This window comes from Phymastichus coffea, unplaced genomic scaffold, assembly GCF_024137745.1.
Source record: "Phymastichus coffea isolate CEN01 unplaced genomic scaffold, Cenicafe_Pcof_1.1 PCOF00038, whole genome shotgun sequence".
Classification (NCBI taxonomy): Eukaryota; Metazoa; Arthropoda; class Insecta; order Hymenoptera; family Eulophidae; genus Phymastichus; species Phymastichus coffea.
The window spans coordinates 723,265-742,760 of record NW_026706849.1 but is presented as its reverse complement, the minus strand read 5'-3'; the positions used below and the strand labels follow the sequence as shown (position 1 = coordinate 742,760).

General features: G+C 41.0%; 1 protein-coding gene across 1 annotated transcript; it reads left to right on the top strand.

Moving 5' to 3' along the window:
* Positions 1–374: 374 nt before the first annotated feature.
* Positions 375–1,416, top strand: LOC131663679 (uncharacterized). Its single transcript, XM_058934211.1, has 2 exons — positions 375–500; positions 571–1,416. Exons 1-2 carry the CDS (start codon positions 396–398, stop codon positions 1,240–1,242), a joined length of 777 nt encoding a protein of 258 aa, XP_058790194.1. The 5' UTR covers positions 375–395; the 3' UTR covers positions 1,243–1,416.
* Positions 1,417–19,496: the final 18,080 nt, after the last annotated feature.

Genomic DNA, 19,496 nt, shown 5'->3' with positions numbered 1-19,496 from the left:
ATATTTTGTTAAATAAATATGATACGATAGGATCACATACTTATATTTCATCCAGTCACATACAATTATTACGATACTAATATTATTATTATTTTGAAGTTACTTTGGCATTACAAATTTAGAGATTAATATAGTGACGTGCTTGAAGATATGAAGCGAAAACTGAGGAGAAATCGTCCAAACGAGAGCCGTGTACGCGTGCAAGACGGATAGAAATTTTCAAAACAAGAACGAGTTTGCAGTTTCCGATATCAAATCTGCAGCGTGACTGGAGCACAAATTTGCCTGTGCGATTTAACTCAATCTCATTATCATGAACCACGACAGAAAAAAACAGCATATATAAAAGCCAATTTCCTGGAGAGAACACCAGGAGCAGCGACACTGTTTCAATAATGTCGTTCGCACTCAAGAATGTATGTCTTGCCTTGACCTTGCTCATCTGTACACATGGGTGTAATGGATTCCGCATACCTTTCTATCTTGACTGCGAGACACCGGTAAGAATTTATTTGATATTTTTTCTTTGCATCTTACAGATGCAATTAATATTGACGAGTTAATTTTCAGGTCTACGTAGACCCATGTGCTAAAGAGGAACAACCACGCCAAACTCCGCCATCTGATCCCCAACTACCGCAGCAAATTCCACCAGTATCCGTTTTGCCAGCGTCTACGTCACTTCAGTCTTCAGTTTCGTCATCGCCTCAGTCTTCAGTATCGACGCCACCTCAGTCTCCAGTATCGACGCTGCCTCAGTCTTCAGTATCGTCGTCGCCTCAGTGTCTAGAATCGACGCCGCCTCAGTCTCCAGTATCGACGCCGCCTCAGTCTCCAGTATCGACGCCGCCTCAGTCTCCAGTATCGACGCTGCCTCAGTCTTCAGTATCGACGCTGCCTCAGTCTTCAGTATCGTCGTCGCCTCAGTGTCCAGAATCGACGCCGCCTCAGTCTCCAGTATCGACGCTGCCTCAGTCTTCAGTATCAACGCTGCCTCAGTCTTCAGTATCGTCGTCGCCTCAGTGTCCAGAATCGACGCCGCCTCAGTCTCCAGTATCGACGCCGCCTCAGTCTCCAGTATCGACACCGCCTCAGTCTTCAGTATCGTCGTCGCCTAAGTCTCTAGAATTGAAGGCGCCACAATATATATATGTATTGCAAACATTATCGCAAGCATCTCCTTCTTCAACATCATGGAATACATCAATAATACCTTGTATTCCTATCGTAGGGAAGACATAGTTAATCAATATTGTCTTTAAGATTGCAAATATCCTCGGTTACAGAGGAATATTGTTTTATTATTTAACGAGCATCGAAAAAGCAACAACAAAAAATGCCAAAATCTCTCGGTATAATAATGGCAAATTATTATTTTACGAAATAGAGGCTTATTAAAATATTTACTTAATCGAATTTTGGTTTTCTTTTATTCAATCACTTTGTTTCTCTCTCAATCTCTACCTTTCCTTCTCACGTAATGTGCAAAATCTTATATGTTTTACTCCATTTTTATTCGTTGTTAAAATTCTTTATTCCTAAATTATTCAAATATTTATTATATTGATATATTATTTGATTATCCGCGTTGACTGTAAACGTTACCGAAAGGTGAACGATGAATACCAAAGCCGCAAACTGTCTCTTGTAATCGATCTTTTTACTGCTGTGAAGAAAATATGTAGTCAAACGAAAATGATACCCCTGTTGTTTTATATTACGAAAAGCAACATCAATAAAATTATGTATGGAAATTACGAATTTTGTGGTAGTCCTTGCAAAGTGTTATTTAATGAAGTTGATACGCGAGAAGTCTGTGAAACAAGGTTAGCTCTGCAGATATAGGCATAAGTGGTACTCGAAAAAATTCTACAGATCTTTTTAATGTCAAGGATTTTTGCAAAGAATATGATAAGGGATTAAGCTTTTATTCAGAACAAATTGTTGTATCGGCCTCATGCTGATTCTAACAAAATTTTTAAGAAATACAATGTTATAGTTCAATTAAAGGTATTTTAGAAAATTTTATTGAAATCGTATACGCATTTAATCACTGGCATCGCCAAGATTCTATTATAATTAAATTTTAACTTAAAGTTTGGTAGATTATATCGACGTCCGTTCCTACATAAGCAGCAGTTAACACGGTTAACAACAAAAAATGTTCGATGGTTAAACAATTAACATATTGAAAACAGGTTTACATATATTCAGTAGTTAAATTTATCAACAATACAATATTTTCTATGAATAATTTAACTAATAACTATATTTTTCTGAAACTATGTTGATTTTTTGTGTATTAACATATTAATATATCTAAATTAGTGTGTATCAATTGGTTTATGTAAATATTAATATACCAAAATTTGTGTGTACTTTTACAGCGTGAATAGGTTCTCTTTACTGCGTTTTTTGTGCCGCAAAAAACCGATACGGAAGATCATTTTCGTTAGACTACATTATTTGTCCCTTACAATTAAGGGATCAATTATATGACCATTTGCGGGTATCCGACGGTTTTTGGCAACGTTCAAGTAGAGAACTTGTAGCTGTGACAGATGTTACATAGTAAAGTATTAATGCCATTATCATGTAATACGATAAATAAAGGAAAACAATAACTTGCAGTATTTGCATGTACATTTAGATGCGTGCTCTTTTCTTTCTCTCACTAATTTTCCTTTCCCTCGCGGCAATTCCCCTGTGCTAGCGTCCTTACTCTCTTCGGTTACTATTTGCGTGTTTGCTTTAGTTTCATTTGCACTTCATTTCTCTCGCAACTTTTTATCATTCTTACACGTATATCTTCATTCTTGGGGATTCTTCTCGGGTACGTATACTTTTACAGATGTATGCCGTATGCTTGAGATTTTTTCACCCTTGAAACTGCTTCAACACGTTTTTATTTTCAAAGGTTTTTACTTGTTTCTTGAAGAACTTATTTTAAAAACATAAACGGTCTATTTACACTTACTCAGCCAATTATTCATTACTTGGCTTTCAAGTACGCCTTAAAGTGCGCGTAAGTACGCAATTTTGGAAAAGATTCATAGAATTTTGAATTTTCTGTTTTCATGCTTATCAATGTTGCTGTGTATTTATGCAACAGGTACGTCCTCGGTAAGATACTCATTTACGAATATTAATTTTGTACAAAGCCAAGAAGTTAAACATTAGCAGCAAAAATAGAAATAAAAAAGCATCGGCAAACAGGAAACGAAAGGAAAATGGCCAGAGCTCGATTGTGGAAGACAAATAAAATGATAAAACTTCAATTAAGGAGGAGGTTTTAATTAAAGCAATTGAGCCTCGGACGTACGTGAAAACCCTCTTGCGCATTTTTTAGTACGCATCCCTTAGTAAAAACCAAATACGGGAAACACTCTTTCGTCCAAACATTTTTCGCAACTTACCGCGAGCTACCCGAGGCAAAGCTCTCTCCCTTTTCCACTTTCATCACTTTGGCTTGCGTTTAACGCAGCTCTACATGAAATCTCTCTCAAAATCCAGGCATGTATTTACGCAACGTGTAACGTGTTTGCCGAGACTGCTCGGGCAATTACCACAGTAAGAGAGGCGCATTTTCCGAATCAGACGTGCTTTCGAATTTTTATTTACCGAGGCATGTGCCAAATAAAGCAAATAATTTCCAGCAAGTCCAGCGGAAATTACGAACAAATACGACGGGGGCGCGGCTCTAGACGATTTTTTGATTTAACGTATGTATGCTTTTATGAAATTTATTTTGACAGCATCGCGCCTTCCTTGTTTACACATTTTATTGGCGGAACAGCTGAATATTACTTGATCAATAATGAAGGTTGAATTTCGCTCACTGATCATTGGGATTCCGTAAGCATACATCGTCCGTACACGACTGACTCGTGGATTCGTTAATTCCCTGTAATCGTTTCTTTATAACTTTAGCACTGCATGTTTTTCATTGAGATAGTATCAATAGAAAAGATATATACACTCGATAAAAATAGAAATTACTTAAAAATTTGAAAGTTGTGTAAACCTTCGTGGATCTAAATATTTGAGGTGTCGCGATATATTCATGCAGAACTGAAACGCGAAAATAGCATTGAGGCCGATTCTCGAGTTTCCCCATCTGGAATCGGAGACTTGATATTGACGAAAGATGAACTGTTCATCCGGTTATTTCGTTTCGAGGGATTTCAGTTTAGCTAGAGCTGTTTTTTTTCTACGTGCTTCCAACCCCAGCACTCGCACGCGCTTTAATTTTCGCTTCGAGTCGAATTTCGTGGCGTACACACAGAGAGCGTGAACTGTAGCTCAGTTTTACAGGAGCCGAGCGTATAATTCGATCTAGGCATGATGTGCATCTAAGGGTGGAAGGATGTCGCGCGCTCTAATAGGGATATAGACCCCCCTCCCCCGGCCTCTAAATAAAAGAAGATGGTGAGCGCAACGGGCGCGCGGTTACACATCGCGATCAGAGACACGCCAGCGGCTGTATTGAGTTGTCGACAGGACGCCCATAAAGTGTATATGGAAAAAGCAGCGCGACGTTGTTACCTCGGGAAATTGGCGTAGGCGACGAGCCTCTTTAATTGAGTGCCTTTGAGGTTTTGCCCGTTGTACACTCTCCGTCGCGCTGCCGCAAACTTATCAATCTAGCATACGTTTCGCGCTTGCACATGGACAGAGTAGACCGCAAAGCCTTAACGACTGAGGCGGCTCTAAACAATCCCACGAGACGGCGCCATCTCTGCTGCAGTCGTGACAAGCAAACTTGGACTCTTGAAGCTGTTTTTAGAAGGTGTACATCTCGGCTGGACGAGCATGCGTCGAATGGCAATCGACACTCCGGCCCGTCGTCGTCGTCGTCGTCGTCGTCGTCGTGCGCCCAGCTGCGCTCTACGACTGCGTGGCTTAGAGATGTGCTGTGCCGCAGCACCGTAAAACGCAAGAGTGGCGCGAAAGCCTTATCTCATTCCGCTCGAATGCGGGCTGTATTTAGAGAGGCTAATCCATTGTGCTCCCTTGGCTCCGCACTCGCCTGAAGATTCTCTGTCTCTCGCACTTGAACTTTCCACGCTGCGGCAAGGTGTAGAAAAACAAAAAAAGCCGCTTTTCAATTTTCACACGCGCCTCGTTCGCGCACGCCAGCGGGATGGCCGGAGAATGCCATACGTTCATGAATAGAGAAAGCACTTTCGCGTAATTGATTATCTGGCAGTGTACGCGCGTGGGGGATACGTCCTGGATCGACGGCTATTTTTCACGCGGGGTGAGCAAAGTGCGATGACGCGAGAAAATACACATGGAAAGTTTATTGATTTATTTCCTCGGCGTGGCTGCCCGATCGGCTCACCCGCGTTGAAACATGAGGTAAGGGCTTCTTTGCCCCATCCCTGCTCGATGCTCACTACTACGTGCAAATGTGCGCGTCCGTATATGCTTTCGACCCCACTCCGTTCGTTGTTGCTTCGCTTGCACAGAGCGAGTAGTAGTCAGTCTTCGCGGTTTTCATATTTACGCACCGGCAACAACAGTTTCAATGCTCTAACGCCTGTATTTTCCAACCGTTATCACTGCCTTGCGCACGCGTGTTATTACGCGCGTGCAACATTCAATGTCCGAGAGAAATGGATTTGTTGTAAGCACTCGAGTGAAACGAGCGAATTTCGAGATTGATCAAGTTGATTTGCTCCCCCGCAAGTCTCTCTGTCTCTCCAGAACGCAAGAGCGACCACTACGCAACAAAAGATCTCTCTCAAAGCTTTCGAAGCTACTCGTTTTCAACAAAGATTAATGCCCAGTAGTCCTGTAACGAGTTTAGTGTCGACGGCGGTGACACGACCGACCGACCGCCCCTCAATCCCCTTGGACACACACGCGCTTGTAATATAAAGCGCGCTTCGCCCACTCGGTACCATAACACCGAGTGCAACTAATAGATTTTCATTTCCCGCCACTTCATTTTCATTTCCGATAAAGCAAAGTAAAAGGAAGGGGCAAGGCACGTACGTACATACGGTTTGAACTGCAGATAAGAAATAAGGCCAGGGAGTGAGAGTCCTCGTTTATTTTGGGGCTCAGGGGCAAAGTTACGAGCTCGCCTCTCTCTCTCTCTCTCTCTCTCTCTCTCTCTCTCTCTCTCTCTCTCTCTCTCTTTCTTTCCACTTTTAGGCAACAACGCGCATACACTCTCACGCACAATGGCCAGAGAGCGCCCCGCGGCAAATTTCAAGCTTTGCTCTTTCTTTCATTGCGAATTCGAGGGGGTGGCCGCGTTTCTGCAGTCAAGGGCACCCGCGCGCCAGCCACTCCACGCTCGTTTGCACTCCAACCTAGAGAAAGACAGATTTTTCGGCATTTTAGGCAGATTGTTTCGCGCTAATGTCACGAGTCCCCCGAGAGCATTACAAGAGGCTTGGATTTCCTTCTCTCATTTCGCTTTTTCTTGTCTCTCTCGCGTTTCTCTTTTTTGATTAATTTAAATCTCTAGTTCCTGCTCTTTTTTTCCTTTTCACCCACGCTCGATTCCTTTCTTGTTATTTTTTTTTTCTCGTGGCTGCACCTCAAGTAGTCGGAATGTTTTTCTTGCGCGCGCGTGACATCGGCAAGCGCAGAATGAAAGTGCCGTAGGTAGGCGAAATCCAAACACCTGGATAATATAATTTTGTGAACGCTTTTGCTTGGCTACATACTTATATGTACGCGTAAAGGGCTTCAGTCGGTTGCCTTGGAAAGCGTTTTTTTTTTGGCTGTCTGGTCGGCCCCCTCGCACATTATGTACGCATATATATAGCATGCACTCTTAGGTAAAATAATTCAGGGTCAGGGGGATGCGACCCTCGAGTCTGTAATTGATTGGTCCTGATACGCCTCCTTATCTTGTAATCCATCTTTCCAGCGTTCCCATGTGGCTTTGTCCTATTTTGAATGTTACGTCGATACATTTTAACGTGTGCGCTTTTGAATATATAACCATCAGAAAGAATGTGACTACAATTTGATAATATTTGCTGTGATCACGACACTGCATAAATAATTGGGCCTTTGTAGAAAGAATAGTTATTATCTAAACAGAAAACTAGCTATCACTTCAAGTGCTCATCTGCACTCAGAGATACGCATGAGAGCGTTCTGGAACATTCAATAAAAGTTGACGCAACTGGCTTGCTGATGATTTTAGAATAGCAGAGATATAAACGAAGCGCTCTATGATGCCACCCTATAAAGAATCAATCCGTGCTCTATGCATGACCACTAGCGGGCAATAGTCATAGCTTACCGTGATTGCATTGTCAAACCGACGCGAATGACAATGAATAATTGATCATATATTCAAAGCTTCGTGTAATTAGAATTTACGGAGCTAATCAATTTTTTAGGCCATCTGCAGAATGAATTTCGGTATACATATACCTTCATATAAGTAAGGATCATCATATAAGTAATGCAATTACTTAATGCATTTTATCGTGCTCAGCGATGCAACTGAATAGATCCATTCGAGTTTTTAATAGCTAATAGCTTATTTGATAAAATTCAATTATAAGTTGAAGTGATCAATAGTCAAGTACATTTAATCAAAGAACAAAATAATTAGCAAGAAATAGGTAGTAGCGCTCAAATCTTTCACCAACTTGTTGATACTTATATCACTTACATTTTTTGTCGACTCACGTGAAATTTCGTAAATAATTTCAAACGATCCCGCACAAGTCGGATATTTACCACAAGTTACACGACGTTAAAGCGAATAAACGTTATTTAGCAAGGTATCATATAACCAAAAGTAAGAGATCCATATCTGCATCTGCAGTGACAACGACGCTCGTGATATCTCTCACGAAAGTCCACCCGGGTTGCAATGCGGCAATGCGGCAGCGTGCGACTCGATAGCGAGCGCAAAGTGATCTTTTCGGAGCTCTTTCTCTTTGTTCATATCACCTTGTGCAATCTAAAAAATTGTTGAAATTTAATAAACAGCCCAAGTATTTCCAGGTACAGTGAACACGTTTATTTTGCCACTTTTTTCAATCTACTAGCTACGACAGAGCTTCAAAGTATCTTTCTAGTTTATATACCTATTATAATGCAAAAAGAAGACGGTTAATGAATATCGTCATATTATTTGTTGAATAATATGATTTCGCTGTACTTGAATGTTACATGATGCCGTTCTTTTACTCTATCCGTGTTTTATTGAAACTAAGATTTTTTATTTTATTAATTTGAAATTTGTTCCATCTATTACCAGTCTGAAAATTTTATTTGTAATTACTTAAATTATTTCAAAATTTTTCATTTTTTAAAACGAATGTTTACATATCACTCATTTCGCTTCCATAATTTAGTGATTAAGACACGTAGACACGTTACGTGGACAACGTGAATTTGTGGTTAATTATGTTGGGACCCAACCTTTTAATGCTCTAAAATGAAATGTTTATTTATGTTCTTAAGAAAGTGTTGCAACACGACGAAAAGCAGGAAATAAATAAGTTTATTAGTTTTCATTTTTGAAGTAAGAGAGCCAAACGGTCTTTTCACGTACCAGGAGTTTCGATCAAAAAGATTCTTCTGTAGGCTGATAGATCTGTCTGCGTACTCGGTTTGCAGCTCAATAACCTCACAATAAATTTCTCTTACAGTGAGAAATTAATGTAAGAATTGTGATAATTTATTACTTGTAATTATTGTACTAATAATTGTTTTCAGCAAACGTATACGTTTTGAGAATAGAAAATTAATGGAAGCGTACTTTTTTGCTTTGGCAATTGGTTTGTGAGCTGAATCATCGACCCATGACAAGTGAAAAAATATTTTGTCTACTTCGGAAGCAACCATTTCTTCAAGACGAGACGTCATAAATCGAGTATGATGAGGGGATTTTTCTTCTCTTACGTATCCCTTTTTCCCTTCTTTTTTCTCTCTCACTACTATCTTTTTTTCGATCGGATAGAGACTTAGTCGCGCCGACAGTACCATATATACTCTCGGCTAGACGGCTAAAGATCAATTAGAAGAAATTCCGATAATGGAGTTTCATTCGATAAAAGCCGTAGCAAAGGAAAACTGTATGGAAGCAGTGAAGGGTAAAAACTCATATAACTATATTTCGGCAGAAACTAGGAGAACATAAACCAATAAAAATTGGTTATCCAGATAAAATGACATCTTCGATTTCAAATGTCGATCGAGTTGCTCGAGTTATTTCCACGTTATGATTTAAAAAGTGTCGAGGGGAAAAAATTTCCGGAGGCGCATTGCGTAACCCTTCGATTTAATTGCCTCCCGAAATCTTATAGATGAAAAAATCTATTTGGCTGATAATTGATTGGAGAAAAAAAAGCAGGAAAAAACGAAGTGAAGATTATGTAAGAGCAAATAAGGAGTAGTAAAAGAAATGAAGGACAATAGTGTTGGGGAGAGTTGCCATAGAAAAGGTTAATTGGAAGCTATCGATTTTGGCCTTGACGCTCTTTGCCGAGCTGAGAAATCGAAAGTTGGCCTCTAAGCAGTATAGCAGTGGAGCGCAGGGCTCCGTATCAAATCATCGTTCTTGCGTCGGTAGTCTAGGCAACTCCCTTCGAGCTTTCTCTCTGTGTCTCGCGAATGCTTCTTCTCGTAGAGCTTTTTCCGCGGCTACCATACACTTCCACGGCTGTTTCTTCCTGCTATTTGAAGATTGACGAGATTGCAGGAAGCCGTACGCGTGTTTCGCGCACAGCTGAAAGCTCCGACAAAAGGTGGATTTGAAACAATTACACCGATAGAGCTTCTGTGCCCGCGCGTTTGTCCAATTTCATGGGAATAGATGGTCGCTGAGCGAAAGTTGATAGTTGGCACCAGCCGGGGCAAACCTATTTCAATTTTCACGGTAAAAGACTTTTCCGGAATCGATTGTATTCGCGATACTACGTATTTACAACCTATCGCTAAAATCCAATCAATAGGATAAAGCTTTTGTATTATCGGATTCAAAGTGTCGTTTGTTAATTTCGGCGACGGCGACCAATTATGAAACTTCGACTCGCGCGATCTTTCCAAACGAATGTCAGATGCGCGCGAGAGGAACAAGTAAATGTGAAGAAACTAAAAAAAGAGCGAGAATCAGAAGTAACAAGAGGAGAGATAGAATCAGAGCGACAGCAACGTTGAGTCGGAGGGTTGTGGCGGGTCGGGCGCGAAGCGCATATCCGCACGTGCGTCCGGCACGTGGCTCCCACGCACGTGACATCTCTTTCTGTTCTCGCCCCTACGGCGACACTTGAAAACGTTATGCGTACGCCAGATAGCCGCCTCGTCCCGTCGCAAGCCAAACGCCGAGCAGCCGCCGCCTCTCGCCTTTCCTGTTTAGTCGACAATGATAACTTTTGCCGGATATTCGACACTCCGGATTTTACTTTGCCAGGCTGCTTTTCATTGTAACTTTGCCATTGCAATTTTCCGTGGATCGTGTGTACAGAGTCGTTGCCCTCGACATCGACGATGGTGGAGAATCTGTTTACCCAAGGACAAGTTAATTGTTTCCCTAGGGCTGTGTTGTAGAAATTTGGTTCTTTTTGTCAATTCGACACTCGCCCTCTCTCTTTCTTTCCTTCGCGCTGGCAAACAATTTCATTGTCTTTATTTTCTTTCCCAGCATAATTGTAAGCAGTGAAAGAGCTTCCAAAATACGAAGCCGGCTAAGTGATTTTGTGCTGTTAATTTTACAATGCCTATATTACACGAGATTATAAAACGATTCACAACATCTTGTTTTAAAAATCTACCTTCTTCTCATTCTTATTGATACACATAATGATCCTAAACGTTGGTCGTATTCAACGAATAGACTGGGCGTTCGAGAGCCAGGCAAATTGAAAGCTTCTTATGCGAGTTTCCGACTAGCAAACTGGAGCTTTTAGAGAGCAAGCTGCTTTACTCGCGGGTCGATCAGGCGCCGGAATAAACGAAGAAAAATTATATAGCGGACAGTGCGGATGTGCTACGACAATATTGCGCGCCGAGCGGCATATCCAAATAAAGAGCTCATTCTTGCTGGACACACAATGCTCGCCCTCGCTCCGTGGCTCGCCTGCCCACCCTACGGCAATATCACGACTCAACGGCCGTATCCTGTCGATTTATCCAGAGCGCTCACCTCGTCGTTCGATTGCCGTTCCGTGTCGCGCGATTACGACTCGCAGAGTCGCCTGCTCCTTTGTGCGGACATGACGGATCGCCCGACGCGGCTCATTTCCTTCTTTCTCCTCTCTCTCTTTCTCACTCTCTCGCTCTGGGGTTCTCGAGGACACGTTGACTGATTCCCATATAGGTACACGCACGAGCATTGAGCATGTATCGATAGCTTCGCCTTGTTTTGCTTGGTTTTGCCCACATCATACGTGATACTTGCTGCTGGACGAGCCGCCTCTCCTGTGTTGACATTTTTTTTTATTTCTTTCAATCACTTCTGCCTGATGTATGACTTGCTTCGCCTGTGACATTTTTATTGCAATTAATTGAAAGTACGTGCTATTGCCACATCGCCAAGATTGATTCTCACACGAACGCATCAATCAAGCCGCTCGATATCAGTGTGCGTGGATAAATTGAAATTTTTTTTCGATACCGGCTTTTCACGGATTTCCTTCGAATAAAGTTGTTAAATTTCATTTCACATCGTGCATTCGTACTGATCAACGATCAGGATCTTGTAATGAACAGTGCAAGTGGAATATATTAAAACGAGCGCAAGTAACTCGAATAGATGAGACGTTTGCATTCGAGTCAATTTGCAGGCTAATAACCGTGAACAATGTATGCATGCTCGTTGTACGTAGCTACAGTCACGGAGAGGCAGACCAGCCGAAGGATTGGATGGTTCAATGCACGAGAGAGAGAGAGAGAGAGAGAGAGAGAGAGAGTTACTTAACGACTTACTTATCGGCTTGCTCTTGGGCGGCCAGTCGTGCGTTCGGCCAGACCGTCGCGGCGCGACAGAGATTGTGTGCAGGCGCGCTCTTCTAGCTGGCTGCTGCCGCTGCACTACGTATATCGGCATTTCATTCATTAGGTATTCTCCCTTCGGCTTCGTTAAGGCGATACCTTATACTAATTACTCTGGCCGTTAACTAAAGCGGTTATTAAAGAAATCCGATTCGCTTATTTTGCCGACTTTGTGTCTCCTCTCTATCTATACTCTGCCGTAGATTGTCCGAGGATTTTTAATTAGTGTTTTTCAGTGCGCCAAACATTGTTTTCCACTTGGCTGTGTAATCGTACGATTTCAGACACATGCTTTCCTTCGCAAATTTCGTTGCGCCGTAATTGGGCACAGGCTAATTGCCAAGTATTCATTATGTCACGTCGTCGCGACTCATTACAGCTTACTCCTGCATAAGCCATTACGACAATGGAAATGTCGAAACAATCCAGCAGTTGTCATCGCGGCGCGACAGCCCGTATAGCAGACAAACGCCGATTGCAGCGCGACCCTGTAAAAATATTGCTAGTTAAACTATCCAAATCCGTAGAGCCGCGCGACGCTGTCGAGCCAAGTGTGTCGCGCGGTCTATACAATCGTCACAGTTGGCGGGTACGTTGGCTGCGCAAGGCGCTTGCGTAGGCGTTTACGCGAAATTCGAGACGCGCGTGCCTCGGTTGCGCCCCTTGCTCAATTAGACAAACAAGTATCCGCGATGGGAATCCGTCGTGCGCGAGCGACGTGTCGCTCCCAAACGAGGCTCAGAAGGAGTACATCGCTCTCACGCGCGAGTCATATGTCTCTCCTGCTTTCGCGAGCGCGAGCGAGATGTGCGATCACCTGGGGCAACCAGCGACGCAGGTGGGTGTTTAATAACGCATTCCGCTTATGACGCGAGCTGCTCGTGTCAGGCGTATGAACTTGACGGCTCGCATACTTGCACGAAATTTTGCTTTCGCCGATGGCGATGTACGCGCGATATGTACATATACACACTCTCGTATTAATAACGCGGTAGACTATATACGCGACGTACACAACAAAGTTAACGAAGTCTTCCAGCTATTAAACGAACACGAAGAACGTTGTTAAAGAAATCTTTTCGTTTTAGTAATGACTATAATTGACTTTTATCTCTCGAGAGCGCTTTTGACTTTGGAACATCTTCGCACGCGCGCATACGTGCGCGAGTACGAAATTGCTCGTTTGTGCGTGGGCAGGAAGTACGGCAGAGGGGGAAGACAAGGCAGAGTCAGTCGGACTCGTATCTTGCAGCAGCAGAAATCCGCGTGCGCGCGCGCGCGCAGGTTCGCGTGTTCGGCGGCGTGTCAACAATTAGGAGGATCAGCGTTCGAGAACGTCCGACTGATAATGTCCCCCTCGCTGAGCACCTCTCTGTCTGTCAGGCCAAGCGAGCGACTGTACACTTGGCTATATATTGCTGGAGGCATCCTTGATCTTTGGCCGTGCGCGGCGCACGCTAGGACCACGAAGGGGTCGCGCGCCTCTGCGCATGGGAGCCTCGTGTTCGATCATTAGGGAGATGATATCGGGCATTGTAGGTCACTCACAGAGTCGCGCTCGGCAAAGACAAAGAACGACAGACACAACGAGCGATGCGAGCACAGAAATACTCGCAATCTCTCTCGCGTCGATTATCAAATCCGACGCGTCTTCTTTCTTGGGCTGCGAGCGTGCAGGCACACGAGCAACAGTGGCTTGTGTACGTTTGCTACAGTGCACTCTGCATTCGAATATCCACGAATTCGAATCCTCTCTGCTGACCGCAGTCTATCTGTACCTGCTCGAGCGGACAACCAGCTACGTAATCAGTTGTTTACCCAAATCTTAGATATATCGCAGAACACAATTTAGCTTATAAATAGTTAATTCAGTAATATATTGGTCGAGGAAAAGCGCAGGAAAACAAGTAGAGACGCTTGGGACTGCGGGTTCGTCGATCAAACCCACGAGAAGTGTCTCTAGACGTGTTCACACGCTTGTACCTTTCTCTCGTACTTAGAACACTAAACGAGCTGCCCAACGAGTTATAGTAATTCGACAATCAGTCATCGCAATATTCAATTTCCTCGTGCATTTCGAGTTTTGCGAAATGACAATAAAAATAAGCTTCCGTTGTTTAAGAGCAATATCGATGATTTTAGTCTTTTGTTTAAACTTTTAAAATCACCGAGCAGATAAGAATATCCGTGACAAAAGATCCAGAAAATTGTCGATGCTTATCAGAGAAAGCTAATAAAATACTTGTTTACGATGTGTAGTCTTAAAGGAAAAGCAATTATTCGATAGGGAGGCGGTAATGCAGCATTTCCTGGCATTATCGCCATGGTGATAAGAATCACCGGCGAGCCCCAGCTATTCAGCTCCGGATGGAGGGTTCTTCCGATTCATTTGCCTCCGACTTCCCATCAACAATATCTCAGTTTGGCGCAAGCTTTCGAAAAACTCGTCGCTCCTGCTGTAATTAAGAGGCTTCGTGGTCAATGGGGTCATCAGCTCGTGAACTCGCAAGCCAGGTCTTTTTTCCCCCCTTTTGTTCTCGTCTCGCTTTTTTTTAGCTGATTCCCTCCTTTTCTCCAAGATGCAAAGAATCGTCAGCGAGGGGTGATCCAACAATGACAAGACTTTGCTCGAGAAAGCTGGGCTACGGGTGACGAATGAAAGGCTGCTTACTTCGTATTTCTGTTCCTTTTCATTGCTTCGAGATGAAGTAAAGTATTAAAAAACATCGAAAATGCCAGGTATTTTCTTTAAACGGTCAATAGCCGTTTCAAACTGCATTGTATAATGTAAGAAAGACACACACTCAAAAATTTTTTATTCTTATCGAAGGCAGCTTTTCAAAACTAAGTGAGGATATTTAATTCTTTTACTTCAATTCTTTTACTTACAATTAGCTGCTTAATTAAAGCCAATCATTGGCTAAATAACTTGAAAACTTACCTGAAATGAAAAGAAAATGCAATATTAAGTCCTTGTAGTAAAATTCATACGTGAGCGATATACTTTATTTAATTTCGCAGTGACCGATTGAGCAAACGGAAATAACATTCAAAGATTATTTGATTCCCAATCGACAATCCATAAGAGTTTACAGTTATCGAATGAATCTTTTTCAGTTCAGTCGATACAGTTACGCAATTAAATAATCCGAGAAAGAGAGACAGCGCCGATAAATCGTCGATCGATAGCAATAAAGCTTTGTCAATTGTACGTATTCACTGCGATCTAACAATAAAGTCTGGTACTGGTATAAATATCAGCAGCAAAAACGAGAGAGTTAAGAAAGACATCGACACGATAAACGTGCTACGGATTGGAGGTGCAAAGCCACCTAGAAAAACGAATGAGAGCTCGAGCAAGCAAGCAAGCAAGCGGGTAATCAGTCGGACTCGTAAATCGAAAAAGCTCTTCCGAGACTATATACTTTTCGAAATTGCGAGTTGTATGGGGGGCGCGAAAAAAATTCCATGTAGCCGCACCACGCAAAGAACTTTCCGTGGGGCAATCTGAAAGTCGTATATCGTCGGTGCGTGCTCGCGCGCGCGCATTATGTACTCAGTCAGTCCGATTATCAAGTGTGTTGTTATTTATTGTTATCGATCAACAGAGTGAGAGCAATCCGTTTGCAAGCAACTCTGTATGTCTGTGTATACACGTTGAGCGGTACTGTTCTTTACACTAGCTGGCTAATAATTATCCCGCCAAATCGATAGGCATACACCTGTGAACTACGACTCTGCCAATCAGTCTTTTCCATACTTTGTCAGTTATTCATAATATTAAATCTCCAGAGAATAAAGTATTGAACAACTTACTAACTTTGCTGAAAGCAATAATTGTAAAGTATAAGCACATGCATAGAATTGGAATAGTTGGTACTTGCGAGTCTCAATCCTAGCGAGAGAAAAAGAGTCGGGTCATTCTTGAGCAAGAGAGAGCTACGCAAAAAACTACTAAGGGTGAATAAAAAACGTGAGAGAGCGTGCAAGTAGCGAGCCGCTCTCGAGAAGCACGAGCGGGCTTGAAGTGGTCCTAGTCAGTTTGAAGGGAGACCCAACTGAGTGACGATTGATCCGCACGTCCCTTACAATCATTTGTATTTTTACCGATCGTGTACAAATTTTACTAAAATATCTATCAATAATTTGAATAACTTATATTTATCAAAGTTTATTTGGTTGACCGTTTATTTCATCACTTTTTTTATAAAATATGAATATTTTTTATGACAAGAAAGCTGTGTCACAATTGATAGACAATGTATATTGCATATAAATATTATCTCTTTTCATATTTTGTAATTACAAATAAAAATGTATCTAACTTGATTCAAATTTACAATTCATTTTGAAACATATTTTAACGACATGTCTGTACATGTAGTCTGATTAAAATCGATTATTTTGCAAACAGTAAAATGGTACAATTTATTCACTTGATATATCCTAATTAAATTTCGTATTTCCGTGTGAGTGTGAAATTGAATCGCTTCTGTGCTCGTAATTAATTTAAGCGATGAAAGCCGTTGACATTCATGTAATTCTGTGGTCTCAATTTAAATATTTACAATGTTAATGCCACGAAGTCTAGATTAGCTAAAAAGCTTTATATAAAAAAGCGGCTGTAATGCGAGTTAAAATGGTAAAAGCTGAAACTAAAATTTGAAATACCGACGAAATTGGACGTGCTAAACTTTTGTCGAGAGTCTGATATTGTTGCTACAGGCCATCAGAATGTTTCAATGAACTGTTTTTGAATATGCTCAAAGTTTTATTTCGTGAACTCTCAATCAAGCCGTTCGCATTATAGCGCAGGAAAAGTTTGGATATTACTTGTGCAAGTCAATTTGAGAAGTAAAGTGAGAAATTAAAAAAGTCTTTATAAGCGCAGGCGAAACTATTTAAATTTATTTGACCTAATTATAAGTTCTGCAGGAATTGGCAAAAGTTTTGTAGCTGTGGAATTGCCTCTCGGTTGACTTAGCCGAAGCGCGAGCGACGATTTTTCGTAGAGCTTGTGTAGCGGCGCGATGAGTGCAATCACCAAGTCGAGGCGAAATTAAAGCTAGTCGCGCGCTTGCAGAAACGAAGATCTTCGATGGAACGACGAGATACACCCGTCGCCAGTAATTACGAGTTAACGCAAGTTTCTGCCGAGTCCCCGTCGCCGATTTCAATTCGAACTTCCAGCGTGAATCTTGCATGCGCTATACACGTGTATGGGTATAGGGTATATGCATGCAGAATAGCGACTCCAATAGAGACATGCCACCGAGATAGCCTCACTCCGATATCTGGACTCGCTCTCTGTCGGCCGCTACAGCTACTCCATGCCAATTAGCTCAATTCAATATAATTAAGTATATTCTATCCAGCTGGCTAATCGCTCGTCTGGTCGCCCATTCGTGATCCCTTTCTTTCTTTGAGTTTGCTCTTTCCGCACCGCTCTGCTCTCTCCTTTAATGTTCTGTCACGATTTTGTATGCTTGGAATGCTTTGACCCCTACTATATCTTCGCACATGACTCGGAGATCCTCGCTCATCATCCCTGTTTCATTAATTTATCTATATATATCGATACGACATATCAGTCTTATGCTTGTACTGTCGAAATCATTCCACCTCCTTGGAGAGGAAGCTTTGTTTGTGCTTTTTGTTTTTGAACAATTTTCAATTTGTCCTAACAATGTTTCTTTGTTTTTGCCACTTTATGCTTCAAGTTTGCTGTTTTGCACGATGTCAACTTCCTGCATATAATCAGCAACAACTGTTGCTTCAATTAAACAAAAATAAAATTAATTTTTAACTTTCTAAATATTTTATATTCTTGGAGAAAGCACACTGATAATCTATTTAGGTAATCAGAGGTTATTTTTGTTTTCGTCGAAACTTGTTTATTTTTTGATGATTATATACTTAAATTTTGTCTGTTACTATTGGTACATGAATAAACAAAAACTCTTTCATTTTCATCCGTCAGAGCAGTTGACAACGTTTCAACTGTTAATTTCAATAAAAAAAAATAAAACTGAACACGAAGCTTCGTCATTCTAAAATTACCATCTTTAGAATTACCTTAGTTACCAATCTTTTTACACCGATACTTTTTCTATTAATTGTTACTTTTTCAGAAAAAATGTCACACAAATATTTGAAAATATTTGCAGACTACTTTGCTAGTAACTTTAGTATCATACTTCTAATCGCGTCATAAAACCCGAGAAAGAGACAAATGCTTCATTTGTTCAGTCTGGTTGTGCGTGTATATAATGACTGAGGGAGCGTTCGAGAAATAGTACAAAAAGTGCAAATAATGAGTGGCACGTTCCACGGCTGCCATTAGAGCCGTGTATCTCTTGAAATACATGTGAACGCCATAAGAAGTCACTTTAGTCATGTGCTATGAAAAGACAATAAGAAGAAACAGCGTAGAAAGAAAGAAATTTATGGATTTAATAATTTCTTGGAATTGGCTGGAATGAGAAAAGTATTTTACATTACTGTGCTATTCAGTCATGTAAACTTTTCCATCTTTTCAATGACAATTAATTATACTTAAAATTTTTCAATGGTTTTTAAAAACATTTGATGACTATGAAGATTTGCTTAAAAAGCATAATTTTAATTAGTATTCGTTTACATACCATTTGACTTATGTTTATTTAGATATAATTTATTAACTTATGCAAATTTTAGTTTACTTTCAAACAGATACACATGAACAATAAATTATTTTACTAATTAAACAACAAAATGTTATCGGATAACGCATGTCTATATAATCGAGCTTTCGTAAATAACTGAGTTCAAATTACTGAATCCAGCGAAACCAAATGCGAGGTATCAGAAAATCTATTGGCGAAATGTAATCGTCAGCAATCCTAAATTGAATATCAGTGCTAATTTTTAAATAATCAAACGTAATTCACGATCGTGCTTGCACCCGCTCACACAGTGAAAAAAAGAATAGAACGACCTCGTGCAATCGTATTAAACAATCGTTCTTATCACAGTGATCTCGTTTCAATTAACGATTTAGCCCGAGAGAGCGAGAGAAAGAGAGAGAGAGAGAGAAAGCTATCAGATCGTCGAACGGAACTTCATTTCTCGCGCGGGCTGCAGCTTTAGCCGAGTATGCGTCTGCACGGGGCGTGGGTCTGATAATACGTGACTCGAGCAGCTGCTGATCCATAGAAAACTTAGGAAATGATTTTCGGGATAATAGCCTTTTTCATTTAAAGAATCTTATTGAAATTTGGCATTTTTATTGTTAAAAGATATTTTTTAAAACTGACTTATTCAATAAATTAATATTTATTATGAAAACTCATTAAATTTTGGAATTCAATATAACAAACCAATACTAAAATAAACCATAAATTCTAGTATTATTGACAAAAAGCTCTTTATTTCGTGATTGTATTGAATATTGCATAACTACAATGTGGTATAAGATATTTATTGAAATGTCGTCAAATATTTAAAATTTTTCACATAAATAAAATATTTAGAATACT

Excerpts from the sequence above, each read along its gene's own strand:
- LOC131663679 (XM_058934211.1), top strand. The coding sequence starts at position 396 with ATGTCGTTCGCACTCAAGAATGTATGTCTTGCCTTGACCTTGCTCATC. Across the intron at positions 501-570 it reads ATCTTGACTGCGAGACACCG|GTCTACGTAGACCCATGTGC; the intron begins GTAAGAATTTAT and ends GTTAATTTTCAG.